The sequence below is a fragment of the Littorina saxatilis genome, linkage group LG1, assembly GCF_037325665.1.
Source record: "Littorina saxatilis isolate snail1 linkage group LG1, US_GU_Lsax_2.0, whole genome shotgun sequence".
NCBI classification, from domain to species: domain Eukaryota; kingdom Metazoa; phylum Mollusca; class Gastropoda; order Littorinimorpha; family Littorinidae; genus Littorina; species Littorina saxatilis.
Genome location: NC_090245.1, coordinates 91,830,570 through 91,850,516, shown reverse-complemented (window position 1 = coordinate 91,850,516; position 19,947 = coordinate 91,830,570). Strand labels below are relative to the sequence as shown.

Here is a 19,947-nt window from a genome sequence, read left to right as displayed (position 1 = left end):
ATAACCGCGATATCTACCAGGATTAGGTCATATTCAGACATTCCCGAAACGTCAAGTCGCTTGTCAGTGAGGACGATTGAAAGCTAAAGTTAGTTTGTATGTCAAGTCTTGTTGGCCATTACTATCGCTCTGGCGCCCGCCGAGGAGAGCAAATAGCGGGGTGCAAAGAGTGGAGATAATCGCCAGCTTTATCATCAAAGATGATTCACAGTTAGGGAATGCTCATAACAACGCTAGTGTCAAATGTTTGCATAGATAGGAACTAAGTGGCAAAGGTGGAATTCAGCTGCTGTCAACACCAACAATGGGGCCAAATGCAGCAAAAGACATGAGTGTGTGAGGAGAGGGGGGGGGGGGGGGGGGGCTGAGAGGGGATTATGGATTAGACTAAGGTGAAAAGTTCTGAGTGGATAATGAAACGTGAAGTTAATGAAGAAGTAGAATTCCGACTGAAAGAGGTGGTCTAATAATGTGTTGCTAGAGGGCATAATGAATTATTGAGTTGATTTTAATCAGAAGATGAAGAAATGCTGGTATTTCAGTCAGGTGTCTGAGTCAGGTGTTCGTCCCTCCCCAAACCCCTTCGTCTATTCCTTTTTTAACGTGACAAATACCTTCTAACTTTTCTACTTAGTCTGGCTACCACACGTCAACGTGTAAAAGTTTGCAAACATACCTGGGCAGACCCCAATCTTCTCTGAACAGAGAGTAAGAGCGAGAGTAAGACTGAGAGGCAGACAGACAGAGAGACAAACAGAAAGAGAGAGACAGAGACAGACGGACAGATCGACAGACGGACAGACAGACAGACAGACAGACAGACAGGACATTCAGAAAGACAGACATGCAGAGAAAAACTGAGATACCCAGCCAAGGGTTATAAAATGGCAGGCCACCACTTTTAAATAAAATAAACCTTCTTACTTAATAAATACACCTTTTAAAAACCAACCCTTTTACCCTAAAGGTACTTTTAGATGTCCGTAATATAATATGTACTGGGTGCCTCACCGAGCTTTTAAGTTATTCCTGGAACAGGCGCCCATGCCAGCTGCGCCATTGGCTGACGGCCGGGGCGTAGGGAGTGCCTGGCTTGCCAGTAAATGTACATATACATGTTTGTGTGTATGAATGTTCGTTGTGTCACTGTTGCATAGCCTTTTAAAATGTAAATATAACAAGACGTGTGTATTGTATATATACTGGTTCTTATTTTCTCTCTGTATAAAGCTGGATCATCTGTTTTAACCTTTGGTTTTATAAAGTGGATCTGAAATTTTTATCTCTTTATTCTTTTTCGAAATAAACGTTTTCTTTTAAACAAAAAACAAACCCTACCCCAAAAACGCTTTTGAAGACAATATACACAGAAACGAAGCGAAATCTTTTAATAAACTTTTATTACCACTCTTACCCGCTCCGACATCCTCCCTTCCTCGCTTCTTCCGTCCCTCCCCCCCCCCCCCCCTCTAACACATTACCTATTTTCATGTCCCTAATAGATATTAGTATCTGTGAGGACGTAAAGGACCCCCATAGTATAGTAGACAAACTGAGAGGGCGTTTCTACATCCTTCAAGTTTCGCATGCTATGACACCTTCATCTTTGTTATCACCATAAACTATCTCTGATTAATGCCAAAGGTGATAGTAACCAAACAAACTTTTACAAAGCGTATGGACAATAATTTGTCTTCATAGTTTCAAACGATACTGTCAACCTTATTGTGAATCGTTAGTCAAACCATTCTATCTTAGAGAGCAGATCTAGCAAACCATACCAACTAAGAAGGTTTCGAACCCTGATTGTAAGCGGTAGATTTACAGTTAAAACGTTGTTCCCGAGAACATCGTATTAGAATTCGTGACAGAAATAAGTTTCTAAAAATAAAAATAAACACACAAAAACGGTAGCATGTGTGAGTTTGGTGGAGAAGGGGGTGGGGGTGGGCAGAGTCGAAGGAGGACACGTGACACGTGCATGAAATAATGTCCAACTCCAAGAATAATGTGGCTAAGTGGTCATTATTGCCTTCATTAAAACCTTAAAACCCGATACCGAAATTAACAAGTACCGATGTCCGCGCCACCTGTGACAAGGAGGCTAGATAACCCGTTGTTACTCAAAGAGATAACTCGGTGTTGAGCCATCACTTAAAAAGCTTTAAAAACAAAACGTTCGAATTTCCGATAATCAGCACTGGAGATAGTCGAGATCGCTCTCGAAAGGAAAGGAAAGAAGGCGGGGAAGATAGGAGGGCAAACACTCGAGTCTGCGTTTATCTACAAACCATTGTCAACAAGTTGAACAAGCTGTGGGGTCTCCGGTCCACACGATCAGGCTGCTGAGAGAGCTCCGAGTACAGTTTACAGTTATGCTGCCTTGTTGATTTAAAGCGAAAGTCAACGAGTTTTCTGATCTTGTACTTTTGGAAGTTGTGTAATTATAGAGTTAATAATAGAACACCCTGACGAAGGCAACGAGGCCAAAATATTGGTGAAAACTGACGAGGCTTGTTTGGTTTGTTTTTTCCTTATTTGTTTGTACAATACACGCATGCAGGAAAAAAAAAATGGGTAGCGCCGTATACTGTATGGCAGCTCGCTTTCCCCAGGGAGAAAGCAGCCCGAATTTCTGTGAGGTTACCCTCATGGACTATATAAAATCTTATCCTCCTTATCCTTATCCAAATAATATGCTCGTGCGAAATCTATTTATATTAAATATATCCGAGTGCTGAAGACGATATAGCAGAACACACTGGATTTTCCGTGCGTTTGGTTGCTTTGAGTGTTAAAGATTTGCCTTTCCATTACACGGTTACAGCATTTGAAAACCAAACAAAAACTTCAAAAACACAAAACCAACCAACTAAAGAACAAAACCAAACCTGAAGAATGAGCCATGTTTCTATTCAACCTACAGGCATATTAACAGAACTTATATAAACGGCTGGAGGCCCTTTCCCTGCACTCCTCGTTTCTTTTCTTGTTGTCAAAACAGACATGTAGCTGAAGAACATTCTACAAAGTTGCTGGTGACTACACCTTTAAAGAGTGAGAACTGTAAAGCTCGTTTCGCAAGGTCTTTCTGTGGAACTTGAGACCTTATACTGTGTGTTTCTGCCATCCAAATCCTCCTGTTACCTGTGACTGGTGACAATCAGGAGTACTTTATTGTTCTGTTACAATTTACAGTTAATGAATCTTTGAGTTCCAAGTCCTGAACAAGATTAATTTTAAAAGGTTATCTCAAGTACCAGTCACTTTTGATCATTTTGTTTCAAGTTTGGAACAGTAAAGAAATGGTTTGAACATGCTAATTATTTCTTCAGACGTCAAAGAAGAAATAAAAGGAGCCAAGATACAGCAAGACAGAATAACTGACTGCCCCCATTTTGAAATACATATATGAAATTAGAGAACAATCAGCCTGCTTTGATTTTCACTATGCTGAAATTATGTCTTATGCATTGGTCATTGTACTGCACCAGTAAAATGTCATGATTGGTCAAGCGCAGTGGTTTTGAAACTTTTAACATACGAATGAGCAGATGGCTGCATCTTCACTTACACGAGGTACACATGTAAACACACACACATCCACTCTCCCAAACGCTTACACTTTGGCACACAAACATCAGAAATGAATCGTACACACCAGGAAATGTGGATGTACCAGTTGTTTATTTCTACATATCAGGTACAGACAGACACAGCACATTACATGGAACACAATATAATCCTATCAACAACTGTATGAAGAATGGATGGGTTGATGGTCGGATGAAATAGATGAATAATTGTTTGAGATAAGGAAAAAAGTTACAGTATGTATATTATATGTACGCATCTATGACTGAAAAATAACAGTTAAAGAAATGAAGGTGCAATCATTATCTTAGGCAACACACAAAACCCTTGTGACACACACACACATAACCACACACACACAACCACCCACAAACACTCTCTCACTCTGTCTATCTCTAACTCCCACTCATTCCTCTCTCTCTCTCTTTATCATTTAACATCAGTGTAACAGACTTACATCAAATTCTTCTTCTTCTTCTTCGGCGTTCCAGGTTCAAAATTCAAAATAATAAGACTGACTTCTGAGACCTATATTTCCCTCTGGTTTGCGAAAAACTATCAGTTTCTCACACATTCATTAAAAAGAGTGATCAAAATCCATACACACCGACTGACACTGTTCTTGGTAGGTCTCCTTTATCAATATAGAAGGGCTACAATAACGTATGATTATTCATATTATGCAAATCTGGTGCATTTCACTTCAACCAGTTATTAGCACTGACAAAACTTCTTGAAATTTCATTAATCGTCATTTTTTAATCTATGAATGGAGATTGTTATTGTTGTTGTTACCGTCATGATTTCATTACAAATGCAATACTTTGTTAGACCAACACTACAAAATCGAAATGAAAACATACTTCAATTCACAAAAAAAGCCATTGCAAAAAATCAGATCACCACGAGAATCTTTAAACTTCAAACCAACGTGTTCGTTTAGATAACTTGAAGCTTTCGTTTCCTTGAGTTAAAAGTTCAGTGCCATTAAGACTTACAATGTGGTAGCCAAAATGGTACACATTTATTCAGTGAACGATGATTGTATGTATGTCACAAATTACAGTTTACAATTTCAGTCAGGGACAACACATCACATCACATCACATCACATAAAACACAATAATAAACAACATGACTTGACCGACTCAGTTTTCCACATAAAATACAGTTTCTCTTTCACAATGTCTTAGTCCAGGTATTACTTCAATTTAACCTGTAAGAGTTGTACACCCCTATGCTCTCATATTCTCGATGAATGCCATTCATGTACATTGACAGTGTACACACCTGTGTGAAAGAAATGCACAGGTCACACACACATTTGCCATACAAATTTACATGCATACAAAATACTTTCAACTTGATAAAACCAAGCCAGCTGGGACACACACACACACACACACACACACACACACACACACACACAAACACAGGTCTATAAATTCATAAACTGTTGCGCTTTCTTGCAACAAAAATGCACACTGGCACATCACACACAAAACGCATGCACAGCTGACAGTGGCACACACAGGCACAACCAGAACGATGGAACAATAAAGTACACAGTCAGTATGAAGAATTCAATTGTCAACTGCTTACGGCCACAAGCAAGCATGCTCACACATCAGTTCAAACCAATATGGCTATTGTAGTTTGTACAGTGCACACTGTGATAAGTATATGCACAGGAAAAGAGCCCTGGTCACTCCTGAAAAGCTGCAGAAGACTGACCTGCATGACAAACATCGACTTTGTCACAAGGTCAGTTCACCCTTGAAATCAATGACACAACATCCCCAAGTCTGTTCATGTAAGTCCAGTAATAAATGGCTGAATGCTGCTGCCTAACAACAAAAAGAGGGTTAGAAACAAATCAGGGGCAAACATGGTGGTAACAAAGAAGAGAGGGGATGTTTGTGTTTGTAAGAAAGATCGTGCACAGTAAAATGAATGGTAAAAGAAGGTGGAGATGGAATTTTTTTTAGCTCAGGTACAAGTCAGTGTGAATCACTCCGTGCAATTCCACCATCATACATAACATATATGTGATGACTTTTCATAATTAGTTCATATTACCTAGTGAATTACACCAGACCTTCACACTCATTCTCAGACATACATTCCATTATAAATATTATATCTGCAGACTATAATATACCGACTCAAAATTTGACCACATAGCTTAAATTTCTATTTCTACCATTTCTGTCTGACGGTTCATTAAAAAATCATCTCAAGTTTCTCCTTATCTGAGCATCTCATTGTCTCTCCATCTGAAGTTTTTTAGAAAGCATTTAAAAAGATTTTTTTCCTGAGCTTTGAAGACTTTAAACCCAAAGTAATATACCTTCAGGATTTCTGGCAATACATGTAACATGTCTTTAAATAATAAAATTAAACACAAATAATGATGACTTAAAATAAAACATAATCCAGAGCCATTTTGTTCACACAGACACAACTTTGCACACCCATACGCCATAAACTGTAGAAAAGACTGAACTCCAATGTTGATTTACTTTCACATTGCAATGTCAATGACATTCAACAAAGTCAACGTACACAACTTAAGAGTCAAGGTCACAGCTACAAAGGGCACAGTGCATGTCACTTTCAAAGGGATCAGGGTCACAGTGAGTTGCACCGTCTTGCACAACACAGACTTTTGTGTTACACCCCTTTTTTTCTTTTTCAGATAAAGAGATCGTCTAGACTGCGGTGGATGAAGTTTGTATTACTTTTTGAGTTAAACACACAGTTCAAATATAATACAAATTCTGTAGCATGTTTAAATCAAAGGGCCCCTACATCCATAGCATCTACGAATAACCGAGAAAAAACGTGAAAATATGACATCTATGTATTGACCGTGTTTTACTCAAACGCACTTGATCTTCTTTCAACGCTGGTTATTTCTATTCAATATTACACTGGATGAGGAAAATGCTGAGCTTGTCTCACACCACAAGCTTTCACTGGTACAGGTTCTCTGCAGATAATACTGTTGCAGCAGACTTGTGTCTTGTTCTGGAGACTTTGTCAACCTGACTGCAAGAACAGTTACACCTCTACTTTCCGAGTTTGCTGGAGCTGTGAAAACGTGTCCATCGGCACGGACAGCACGTCACGAGAGTTTGTCTTGTTCACTTGGCCGTAACTCCGCTACATGAGTTCCAGTGTGCCACGCGTTTCATCAGAACCGAGGAGCTGCCATCACGGGGGGAATGACAGGTGCAGGCAGCTACACAGTCCACACTTCCACCTGTATGTATGTTTGTATGTACAACATGTGCAGGCTGACTGATCTGGCTTTTTGTCTGAGACACATATGCTGCAGGAACACCCTATGTGTCTGGAGATTACAGCATCACTGTACACAGTTCTCTTTTTAACACTGACACTTCACAGAGAAAAAAAGAAGCGAACTTTCACAGACAAAAATTCCTGGAAAGCTGATGGTGAAGATAGCCACTGAACATTAAATGAATACATCAAGTTACACATAAAAGCTAACGACTGAGTCAGGCAAGCGTCACAAACAACGCAAACATCAGTCTTGAATCTGCCACAAAACAACAGGAAACCACGTCAAGAGTATCAAGCACACTTTACAGTTTCCAAGTATCCAGCACTGGAGTTTCTTGTCAACAAATGCCTTAAAACACAAACCACAACTTCATGTTGACAAATGCCTTCAAGACAAAGCACAGGTTCAAGCGACAATAACCCTGTGAAATAGTTCACAGCATAGGGTCCTGCTTGTTGCTTGAAAGCGAAGGGTGCAGTGACAGAAGTTCACAATTAACACAGTGCCAAGTTGGCAGTCTCATCCACAGACGTAGGTAATCCAACAGAGAACACCAATGATAAACAAATGAGAGTTGAGCAGAATTCTGTACATGCTGGTATTTTTGGTCACACAACATTCTTCTCGGTCCTCAAGTTGATGTGGGGACGAAACGTTGATGTGAGTGGACAAACGTAGATGTGTGCCTCAGTACATCCTGAGGCAGAGGCAAGTATGTCCGTGCCTTGACGCCAGGAGAGCTGCACAGCGGTCAGGGGAACGGAGAGACGGTCGTCCTGCCCATCACGTCACTCAGAAAATGACCTCATACAGCGTCGCCTTCTTGTCCCCAGACCCAGTCACAATGTACTTGTCATCCGCAGCGATATCACAACTCAACACTGACGAAGACTCCTTGGACTGCAAGTACAAAAAGAACATGGTATAGGTACAACAAACAAGCAAACAAACCTGCTTACTGTACTTACATAAAGCTACATGAAAATGACCAGCAAACTTTGCAATGTTAACATTACTATCAAACCTGCTCACTTTACTTACATAAAGCTACATGAAAGTGACCAGCAAACTTTACAATGAAGTTAACATTACTATCAAACCATTTATCCTATTCTATTCTGAAGTTCACCATGAAGAATAAAAGACATCAGAAATTCTGTGGCAGAAACCAACAAGCATTGCAAAATCTTTAACGCTAAGGGAAATCATAGAACCCAAAGTCTGATATCCCTCCCTTCTCCAACTAAAGGCCTGGTTATGCAGATGGCCACACTAAAATTCCATAAGTGTATGGCCACTCTGCAAAATCCTGCGCGATGACAAATTTCACAAGGCGATGCAAAAGCTGTTAAACGTAACGCAGATGTGACCATAGCTTTAATGAAAACCAATACCCTAAGCCTGCCCAAGACCATGTTTCTCATGGCAGCAAGTATGCCACCATAACAAGTATGCCACCGTAGGAAGAATTGAAACAGACAACAGGCACAAAATCACAAACATTTCTCTAAACATTTCATTACAAATCCTGACCTGGAAAATGCTGGCACCGTAGGGAGTTCTCCAGGCATTGAGGAGGTTGTCTTTGCCTGTGGAGACGAACCATTTGCCGCAGTTGGCAAACTTGAGGGAAAGCACGCAGCTCTCGTGGAGGTGCAGCTGGTACTTGTCGGGCTTGGAGTGGTGCAACACTTCAACGTTGCTGCTCTCCATTCTGTGCAGGGGCAGAAGGGATCACAGGTTAGGTATGTGGGTCTCGGTTTACAGAAAGTCATGTAGCCTTGCACCTGGCAATGTTTTGTATGTGTGTGTGTGTGTGTGTGTGTGTGTGTGTTTTCATGTGTGTGTGTGTGTGTTTGAATAACATCACCAAACTTTCTTACAGTGGTTAACTGATACCATATTCTAAATCTTTTTTTTTTAATATTTTTTTTTTTATATAAAGTTTACGCCTATATATTAACACAGAATTAAAAAAAAAAATCCCAAGCCAAGAATTCAAGGATCACTTTTTCTTTCTCGACGCGGACTACAACAGCCCCTGACTGTCGTAAATCCATTTTTAAATGCATGGTTTCCCCAAAATGGTGAAGTTCTTTTCTATGCCTATTAATTTTTACTGGTTTTTTTTCTGTACCACTTTTACTGGGATGCTTGTTGCAAAAACAATGCAGCTGAACCACTAGCTTAGCCAGTGTTATCCCCCCTCCACCCCCCCCTCCCTGCACCCCCCCCCCCCCCCCACTCCTTCTCCTCAACCCCTTCAATTGCACACAGCAACCAGTTAAAAACTCACCCCACAGCGAGCCACTCTCCGGTTGGACAGTAACCAAGTGAAAAGATTTGTGATGAAAAGTCGTGTTGCTGCAGTTGTCTCCCCTGTCAGAATCAAAGCACTTTGTTGTCAGCACAGAGCTAATGGTTGCACACTCAATCATTCACACACATGCATTATTGTTGCACACTCAATCATTCAATGGGTTGGAAAATGCCTTTGCAGTTAGCACACTTGTATGCAAACTGTAAAAGAATGAGCATTTCGCAACAACAACAAAACAATCTAACGGGCAAACACTACTTCTGTATTATGACTACTATTTATCCCAAGAAAACACAACCACTTTCTGGAGCTTGAGGAAATTGAACCTAAAATCCTATCAATGCATATATAACTACATGCACACACAGCAAAAAGATAGCAAGAAAAGATGTATCGGACAAAAGTTTTCAAAGCAGGTTTCAGTTTTTAACTGATTGTCTCCCAGGTACGGATATATCTGTACCCACTCATATGGCTCGATCTGACCTGGTTATGGATATATCCGCTCAGACTGTTCAGTCACTTCCTGTAACGTCGATCTTACGCCTGCATTCCAGTGCGTTGATACACAGTTTCTACACAGTACTACAATTCTGAGTGACCTGCTGACATGCAACAAAAAGAGCTGCTTCTCACAGCAGGTCAATGCACAACTGATAAGAAAGATTTGGTTGAAGCACTGACCTCTCTGAGATCCCATGACCGCACTGTGTTGTCCAGTCCCCCTGTCCACAGCTTGGTGCCGTCCGGTGAAATGTCTATGCAGCTTGCGCCATCTGTGTGGCCTTGGAATTGTCTGTGTGACAAAATTACATTGTTAATGCGTTTGAACTGAAAAAGTTAGCACTTAAGCAAAGTCTGCACACAATTTGTAAAAAAACTTTCGAACAAGGAAAGATTAAAAGGAACACATGAGCTCGTCATCTCTGGCAAGATGGGGCGCTTAATTACAAAATTACTTACCTTAGTAAGTGAAGTCTAATTGTAGTTTTGTCGATTACAATGTGGAAATGAAAGGAATAAAATAAGTGTTCCATTATTACAACATTTTTTCCACCTGAATCCCTGCCAGCTTCGATGGGTACATTAATACATTTTACCCATGGGAATTCTGTCCTGAGAAATGGTTCTTCGGGCTGATCAGTGCATTGCAGCATTTTCATGTAAGCTTTCTAACAAAGGTAAGCCTTCCTGTACTGTGCACCCCACTTCCTGATCTTGAAGAAAAGAAAGCATACTGCATACAAGGAAGAAGGAAGAAAGGGAAAAAAGAAAGGAAAAAAAAAAAGAACAGAAAACAAAAAGAACAGAAAACAAAAGAAGAGATATGATTGACTCACCTGACTAAGGTCTGATTGTGAAGGTCCCACACAGCGATGTTGCCGTCACTGCAGCAGCTGAAGCAGACTTTGCCGTCAGGACTGATGGCAAGAGCGTAGCAAGCTGGAGCACTTGATGTCAGTTCTGCCTTGATCCGTGGCGTTGGCTGCAAATGAAAATGAAAACATTCAACTTACTTTCAGTGTACCCCAAAACAAAGGAGGAAAATAGAAAGAGGCTCTAACACACAGTGTGGATTTCACGTATTAGATATGTAGCACTTCAGGTTGGAGAAGGGCTTACACACACACACACACACACACACACACACACACACACACACACACACACACACACACACACACACACACACAAGAATTTGATGGCCTCCCCTGGCTGCTAAATTAAACACAGAATGTAATCTTTGGAAGACAGTTGCTTAATTAATTACCTTGAAAAATCGCAGATCCAAGGAGAATTCCCCAGCCTACACTTACAAAAAAATGCTGTGTACTATGAAGGGTGGGGATGGGGGTGGGGGAGGATGAAGACAAGATGCTGTGTTACCTGAATACACAGGATAAACGTGAGAGTATTTGGAGCTACAGGGAACTATAATACAAGCACCCAGTACACATGCACACACACACATCAAAGAAAAGTCATTGGCAAGAAACATGAGAAGATTTACTGACCGTGGCAAGGTCCCAGATGGACAAAGTACTGGCCTCCCCTCCAACAATCAAAGTACGACCGTCTTGAAGAAGCTTTATGGAGCGGATGTAATTGTCTCTTTGCTGGAAAACACGAGTTCACCAAATCAATTTATTTTCATTAACACAAACAATCTCAGTCAAAACTGAGAGCCAAAAAGCAAAAACATAAATGTAAAAGCACACTCAAACTATAAACACTACTTTTTTCTTTACAAATGGAATGACAAGTTCCCCGTGACAAAGTTCAATACATTGTCTTTACAATTCAATACATTGCCATTCTCATGTAACTAAAATCATACTTCAATTTCAGGTCAGAAGAGCAAACAAGATAATATTATTCTTGGTTTGTGGGCTGTGACTCCCACGTACACTCTCATAGGCACAGGTGGGCTTTTGCGTGTATGACCTTTTCCCCCCCGCCATTTAAGCAGTCATACTACCATGGGATGCATATTGGGAGTTTTCTTGTTTCTATAACCCACCGATTTCTGAAATGGATTACAAGATCTTTTTCGTGCTTCTTGGTCTTGTGCTTGCGACTACACACGAAGGGGGTTATAAGGCACTAGCAGGTCTGCACATAAGTTGACCTGGGAGATCGGAAAAATCTCCACCTTGACCCACCAGGCGCAGCCGAGATTTGAACCCACGACCTTCCGCTTTGGAGGCCAGCGTCTTACCACCAAGCCATTGCGCCCGTCCTAAGGCCAGGATCTGAACCCCGAACCTTCCAAAAGGAAGGCCGACATCCTAACCACTAGACTATGAGTTGTTCTACTAGAGATCTAATTGAGAAGGGCAAGAGGGTTTTGACTCACGGTTGCTGCAGCACTCACCAGACAGTCTAGCTGAGACACAGGGCTCTTGTTTCCCGGTTGACTGATGTCCCACACTTTCACACAGCCCTGGATAACAAAACAATATCACATGTTTAAATGTTAACACATGACACAGACTAACAGAACCACAAGCACACCTTTTTCAAACCTATTTCAGTAGACAATTCTGGAAGCAAAACGAAATTTAGATGTGGATGGAGCAGTGAATGCTGGGACGGGGCGGTGTGAGAGCAAACTGGGACAAGGAACAAGAGTCGTGACAGGTTAAAAAAAAATAATTAAAAAATGCTTTCAGTAAGTCAGGATGAGTTCTAGTACCTTTAAAGTCAGCTATTTTCTGCCAGTAAACCACAGCTATGTCTGTTCAATACAAATGTTATCACAGTAGTGCTAACAAAAATGATACTAAAAATGTGAAAACTAAGCTAAACTTTTCATCAAAGATGCTACTTCTAAGTACACGCTACATCTTTGTCTTCTGTGTGCCTGTAGCCTCTCTGAAATGTGAAGGTTATCAAAATTATGGAGTCTATTCGTCACAGGGACTTTCAATCAATCAATCAATCAATATGAGGCTTATATCGCGCGTATTCCGTGGGTACAGTTCTAAGCGCAGGGATTTATTTTTTTAAATTTTTATTTTATTTTATGCAATTTATATCGCGCACATATTCAAGGCGCAGGGATTTATTTGTCCGAACCCAACACAAATACTTCCTCAGGACCACTATCTCCTGCCAGAATGTGTGTCTCAGGTAAGCAAAGGAAACACATAATACACTAGACTTCCCCTTCTCAGACCTCAACAAATCTGAGAAAATCATGTCTCCAAAAGGAGGGAGTCTTAGCATGGGGGATAGTGTTACATAGGCTATAAAGAGAAAATCATGTCTCCAAAAGGAGGGAGTCTTAACATGGGGGATAGTTTTACATAGGCTATAAAGAGAAAATCATGTCTCCAAAAGGAGGGAGTCTTAACATGGGGGATAGTTTTACATAGGCTATAAAGAGAAAATCATGTCTCCAAAAGGAGGGAGTCTTAACATGGGGAATAGTTTTACATAGGCTATAAAGAGAAAATCATGTCTCCAAAAGGAGGGAGTCTTAACATGGGGGATAGTTTTACATAGGCTATAAAGAAAAAATCTTTCAAAGCAAGGGGAGAAGTCTTAACATGGGGGATAGTTTTACATAGGCTATAAAGAGAACATCTTTCAAAGCAAGGGGAGAAGTCTTAACATGGGGGATAGTTTTACATAGGCTATAAAGAGAAAATGTTTCAAAGCAAGGGGAGAAGTCTTAAAGCATGGGTCTTTAAAGGGGGGTTCCACTGTACAAAACTCCAGAGACTCCACTCACCTTTCCACCAGTGTAGACGTGACGTGTGGGGTTACTGATGGTGACGGCACACACCACCTCTCCGTGGTTGAGTGTGTTGATCTGACGCGCGTGACGTGGGATTCCTGGACCAATCAGGGCGTCTGGCGGAAAAGGGACGGGTTGCATCTGACCGTCTCCGCTCACATGGAATGAATATGCTCTGCAAATGAAAAGATACAGTTGTACATAATGAAGATAATACTTGTCCGTTAACTCATTGTCTCCCAGGTACGGATATATCCATACCCACTCGTATGGCTCTATCTGACAAGGTACGGATATATCCGCTCAGACCGTTAGCTTTAGTCGCCTCCTGTAACGTCCATGTGACGCCTGCATTCCAGCGTGTTGATACACAGTTCCTACACAGTTCTTCAATTCTGAGTGACCTGCTTCAGCACAGCTGGTCTCAGCTAAAAAAAACCTTGGTCAACATAGGTGGGTAGAAAGTGTAAATAAAGATAATACTTGTCCATCTATCAGCAGTGTGGAATGCTATGGACTGTGGAGAGGAAGGAAGGGGGGGGGGGGGGGTGGCAAAGACAAGAACATGAAGTTAATTCTTGGGATCTTACGGTGGATCGATTAAAAAGCTACAGTATTACTCTCTTTTGACTATTTGCTACCACTGCTTGGTCTGCCCGAGATAACAATTATGCAAGGTAGTCTTTTATGTCGACACAACTGAAAAAGTTGGTGAACTAAACAAAGATTTCAATATGATCAGTCTCTGTTAACACTAAAATCAAATTCAAGTCTCAACTTGAACTAAACAAAGATTTTAAAATGATCAGTCTCTGTTAACACTAAAATCAAATTCAAGTCTCAATTAGAACTAAACAAAGATTTTAAAATGACCAGTCTACAAAGATTTTAAAATGACCAGTCTCCGTTAACACTAAAATCAAATTCAAGTCTCAACTTGAACTAAACAAAGATTTTAAAATGATCAGTCTCCGTTAACACTAAAATCAAATTCAAATCTCAATTAGAACTAAACAAAGATTTTAAAATGATCAGTCTCTGTTAACACTAAAATCAAATTCAAGTCTCAATTAGAACTAAACAAAGATTTTAAAATGATCAGTCTCCGTTAACACTAAAATCAAATTCAAGTCTCAATTAGTACTAAACAAAGATTTTAAAATGATCAGTCTCCGTTAACACTACAATCAAATTCAAGTCTCAACTTACGGCTTTCCTCCGGGGATGTTTGGCAGTGAGGCCCTCATTTGATGAGCTTCTAGACCCACCTGAAAAATACATATACTCACATTTTAAAACTAGATGCATTACCACAAATAGAAAAACAAAATAAAATCTCAGGACCCGTATAGTGAACTGATATCAGTGAAGCATCTGCAAAAAAGTAAAGTAGGTTCTGCATTACTCTACTGTTTAAACTGCATCAGATTTCACAGAGAATTAAGTTTCATGTTTGTGTGTTTTGTTGCGTTTTTCCCCCTCAATTTACTTAGTTGATGGGACCAACAACAACAAAACAACAACAAAATAACAAGGGAGTGTCACTATGATCAAGATAACAGTATTTTCAATCAGACGCAAACTGAAAAGGGATGAACACAGTTTTAGATGTGGGAATGGTTGCACCCACTGGCTCCTCTCACATTTCTCTCTGTACTGCAATGATAAGTGAGTTTAGCCCCAAACCAAATTATCTTTTCAACTTAATTTGTGAAACCAGCACGCTTGTTACTCGCTCTCTCTCTCTTTGAACATGTGAGTACAAACTTGCAAACACACATTCATAATCACACACACACACACACACACACACACACACACACACACACACACACACACACACACACACACACACACACACACATGGACAAAAAAAGCAATCACCATAAAACTTGTCTGACAAGTCTATCTCCACTCTATCGTCACACGAATTTGTAGGACTGCATTGGAGCACACTGACTAGTGTCTGGGTGGCCGAGTGGTAACGCACTTGCGCTCAGAATCGAGAGGTTGCGTGTTCGACCCTGGGTCGGGCCGCTATTTTCTCCCCCCATTCCTAACCTAGGTGGTGGGTTCAAGTGCTAGTCTTTCGGATGAGACGAAAAACCGAGGTCCCGTGTACACTACATTGGGGTGTGCACGTTAAAGATCCCACGACTGACAAAAGGGTCTTTCCTGGCAAAATTGTATAGACATATATAAAAAATGTCCACCAAATACCCGTGTGACTTGGAATAATAGGCTGTGAAAAGTATATACTCGCCTAACACGCTTGAGATTTACTGGCCGATGTGAATGCGTGATATATTGTGTAAAAAATTCTATCTCACACGGCATATTGTAAACGCCATGAGCCTCCCTCTGGGAGGGTATGTGCGTAGAAATACTCACTAATAAATTTAAAAAAAAAATAAATAAAAAAAAAAACAAGGTATCAAATACACTGTTTTTATCATACACTGTGCACTGTGTTTATAAACTGTGAAGAATGGGATGCAGGCCTATCTAAGGTCCGGTTACATGTAACATCTGGTGAAGTTTTGTTTGGCAAAGTGGGCGAAAACATGTGAGGTTATGCATGTATATGTGGAAGTGACCTGATATGCCTGAAAACAGATGCATGTTGTGTATCCAAGAGTGTGTGTGTGTCATGTGTATGTTTGCTGGCATTTTCCCAAGCATGCATATGTGCATAATGGCAACAACAAATAGAGAGAAAAAGGACCAACAAAGGAGACTGAACCGTAAATCAAATTTATGTAGGACAGGGGACGACAACTGAAACTGTCGTAACAATGTTCTTTTTGTCATTTCAATTCTGTTAATATGCCCTTCTATATCGCACACTAAAAACAAAAAGACTTCATAGTTGATTATACACCAGGCGCAAAGGTTAACATAAACAAGTCTGATCAATGTCCTAAAATACTTGTGTTGAAAATGTCTTCCTTTGAAGTACTGCTGCTCACAATTTGTTCAATCAATTTAAAGAGAATGTGAATGGTACCAGCTGTCTGCCATTATACTCACACAAACATGAAAACAATTTCAGCACTAATAACTCTTACAAAGGTGTCATCATACCCAAATTTGTCTATGTAAACAAATGACATCTGTTTCTAATATTTTTATTGAGTGCACTGTTTTGTTTGAAGCTATTTCAGGACTATCCATTGCATGCAATTACATTTTGTTATCTAGTATTATCTATTATCTAGTAGTATTACTTTTTCATTGTACCACTCATTTATGCGCTGAAGCGTAACCACAAAACCTGTTATTGCTGATAATTGAATGTTCACTCAAAATTAAGGCCTGCATTAAAAATAAGAAGATGGAAACAATGATACAATTCAAAGAGAGAGAGAGAGAGAGAGAGAGAGAGAGAGAGAGAGAGAGAGAGAGAGAGAGAGAGAGAGAGAGAGAGAGAGAGAGAGAGAGAGAGAGAGAGACAGAGAGAGAGAGAGAGAGAGAGAGAGAGAGAGAGAGAGAGAGAGAGAGAGAGAGAGACTAAAACTACAGTGCAATGTAAACATAGTTTCTGGCTGATGATGTGTATGAAAACAAAGCTAGAAGTGAGCAGATGGCTCCACTCTATCGTCACACGAACTTGTAGGACTGCATTGGAGCACACTGACTTTGACAACCATGTTTCTGATCAGTCCCACACTGGGTATTTTCCAGCACACCCAACAGTCCCTGAGGTTACCATGTAGTATCTAACCACACTGGTTTATTTAACTTTAACGTCAATGCATTGTAAGGAGACTATGTGCTTACAGATGCTCACCCACACCAGAACAATAACAAATGTCTTTTATTCTATATATATAGTAAACACCTGTTCTTGTTTTAATGTGCAGTGCCTGCATGTGAAGTGTTCACTCTTTCCAAATCTCTATCATGATCGAACAATTGCTTTCAATATACATGTACCGTCTTTCTCACACACAACTAGATATAATTAATTTCTTAGTTTTAGCTTTTACTCACATTTAGAATCTGAACACAGCTTATAGTTATAGTATTGTTTCTGATCGACCTAAAACAAAAACAAGTCGCGTAAGGCGAAATTACTACATTTAGTCAAGGTGTGGAACTCACAGAATGAAACTGAACGCACTGCATTTTTTCACAATGACTGTAGTCCGCCGCTCATGCAAAACGCAGTGAAACTGACAAGCCTGTTTAGCGCGGTAGTGGTTTCGCGGTGCAGCATAGCACGCTTTTCTGTACCTCTCTTCGTTTTAACTTTTTGAGCGTGTTTTTAATCCAAACATATCATATCTATATGTTTTTGGAATCAGGAATCGACAAGGAATAAGATGGAATTGTTTTTTAATCGATTTCGAAAATTTAATTTTGATCATAATTTTTATATTTTTAATTTTCAGAGCTTGTTTTTAATCCAAATATAACATATGTATATGTTTTTGGAATCAGAAAATGACGAAGAATAAGATGAAATTGTTTTTGGATCGTTTAATAAAAAAATAATTTTAATTACAAGTTTCCGATTTTTAATGACCAAACTCACTCATTAGTTTTTAAGCCACCAAGCTGAAATGCAATACCAAACCCCGACCTTCGTCGAAGATTGCTTTGCCAAAATTTCAATCAATTTGATTGAAAAATGAGGGTGTGACAGTGCCGCCTCAACTTTTACAAAAAGCCGGATATGACGTCATCAAACATATTTATCGAAAAAATGAAAAAAACGTCCGGGGATATCATACCCAGGAACTCTCATGTCAAATTTCATAAAGATCGGCCCAGTAGTTTAGTCTGAATCGCTCTACACACACACACACACAGACAGACAGACAGACACACATACACCACGACCCTCGTCTCGATTCACCCCTCTATGTTAAAACATTTAGTCAAAACTAAATGTAATGAGGGTGTGACAGTGCGGCCTCAACTTTTACAAAAAGCCGGATATGACATCATCAAAGACATTTATCCAAAAAATGAAAAAAACGTCCGGGGATATCATACCCAGGAACTTTCATGTAAAATTTCATAAAGATCGGTCCAGTAGTTTACTTTGAAACGCTCTACACACACACACAGACAGACACACATACACCATGACCCTCGTCTCGATTCCCCCTCTATGTTAAACCATAAAATTTTAGTCAAACCTTGACTAAATGTGAAAAAGAGACAAAAATGAACTTGAACCCAACACATTGACCTCAAGGTCTAACAGGACTCTGTCAAACATGGTAATACATGTAACTGTCATTTGTCAATCATGGTAATAAATGTTAATGTCATTTGTCAAACACAGTAATGCATGTAACTGTCAAACGTGGAAATCCATGTAACTGTGCACAACATAGACTCACCATAGGGGGTCTGGGTGGGTATCCCGACATGGAGTTGCTTCCCGCGATGCCATTGGTGAGGGAGGCGCCGCTGTGACCGGGGCTGAGCTCTGCCGAAGGAACAGCGGCGGGGTGAGTGGGGTAGGGGTGAACGGGGTAGGGAGCTGTGGTAGAAGAGACACCCAACAACAACCACCAGTAAGACAACAGCCAGAACGGAAAAAAATAAAAAACCAAAGCCAAAGAAAGACTTCAGTGGAAAACCCTTTGACTTTGAGCTCCTTGACTTGCTAGATCATATTTTTGCCACACCCAAGACCCAAAAGCCTGCAAGAATCTTATAATGCCTGCAAGAATCTCATGCCTATGAAAATAAGCTGCAAAGCCTTACATAATTGGCATTTCTCCCGGATTCATGGAGGTCAAATGTATTGCCAGGTGTAAAATGTTCCTCTATCTTTTCATTCAATCATTGTTCTCTTTCTTTTTCGTCCCTTTTCATTTTATTTTTGCTTTTATTCTGGCAAAAAGTTCAAATGATGTTGCCATTAACCATGACTACATTGTATGTTTCTTTCCTCTCTCTAATTGCAACAGGAGATTTTGTCGGCTCAAAAGGGGGTTCCACTGAGAAGTAATGTAAACTCAAATTAAGAACTAACAACAGAACACAATAAACATGTTAACACAAAACCCATGACCAAAAAAAGAGAATGACACAATAATGCTAGTTCAAACCATTTCTTTCTTTCTTTATTTGGTGTTTAACATCGTTTTCAACCACGAAGGTTATATCGCGACGGGGAAAGGGGGAGATGGATAGAGCCACTTGTCAATTGTTTCTTGTTCACAAAAGCACTAATCAAAAATTTGCTCCAGGGGCTTATAACGTGGTACAATATATTACCTTACTGGGAGAATGCAAGTTTCCAGTACAAAGGACTTAACATTTCTTACACACTGCTTGACTAAAATCTTTACAAAAATTGACTATATTCTATACAAGAAACACTTAACAAGGGTAAAAAGAGAAACAGAATCCGTTAGTCGCCTCTTACGACATGCTGGGGAGCATCAGGTAAATTCTTCCCCCTAACCCGCGGGGGGTAGTAATCCAGAAGAGTAATCAAAAATATTAGAAACATTA

The 19,947-nt window shown here is 40.1% G+C and overlaps 1 protein-coding gene across 1 annotated transcript in view; it reads right to left on the bottom strand.

Annotated features, from left to right (window-relative positions):
* Window positions 1-3,668: 3,668 nt before the first annotated feature.
* The window catches only part of LOC138945547 (transducin-like enhancer protein 4), a 52,031-nt gene continuing 35,752 nt past the window's right edge, over window positions 3,669-19,947 (bottom strand). The window contains exons 13-22 of the mRNA XM_070316995.1: window positions 18,822-18,964; window positions 14,677-14,735; window positions 13,462-13,642; window positions 12,100-12,168; window positions 11,240-11,341; window positions 10,565-10,710; window positions 9,909-10,020; window positions 9,201-9,283; window positions 8,438-8,618; window positions 3,669-7,804 (exon numbers count right to left, since the gene is read on the bottom strand). Of these exons, the coding sequence (XP_070173096.1) occupies window positions 7,697-7,804; window positions 8,438-8,618; window positions 9,201-9,283; window positions 9,909-10,020; window positions 10,565-10,710; window positions 11,240-11,341; window positions 12,100-12,168; window positions 13,462-13,642; window positions 14,677-14,735; window positions 18,822-18,964 (1,184 nt within the window). The 3' untranslated portion in view covers window positions 3,669-7,696. The remainder of the gene's footprint in view (window positions 7,805-8,437; window positions 8,619-9,200; window positions 9,284-9,908; window positions 10,021-10,564; window positions 10,711-11,239; window positions 11,342-12,099; window positions 12,169-13,461; window positions 13,643-14,676; window positions 14,736-18,821; window positions 18,965-19,947) is intronic.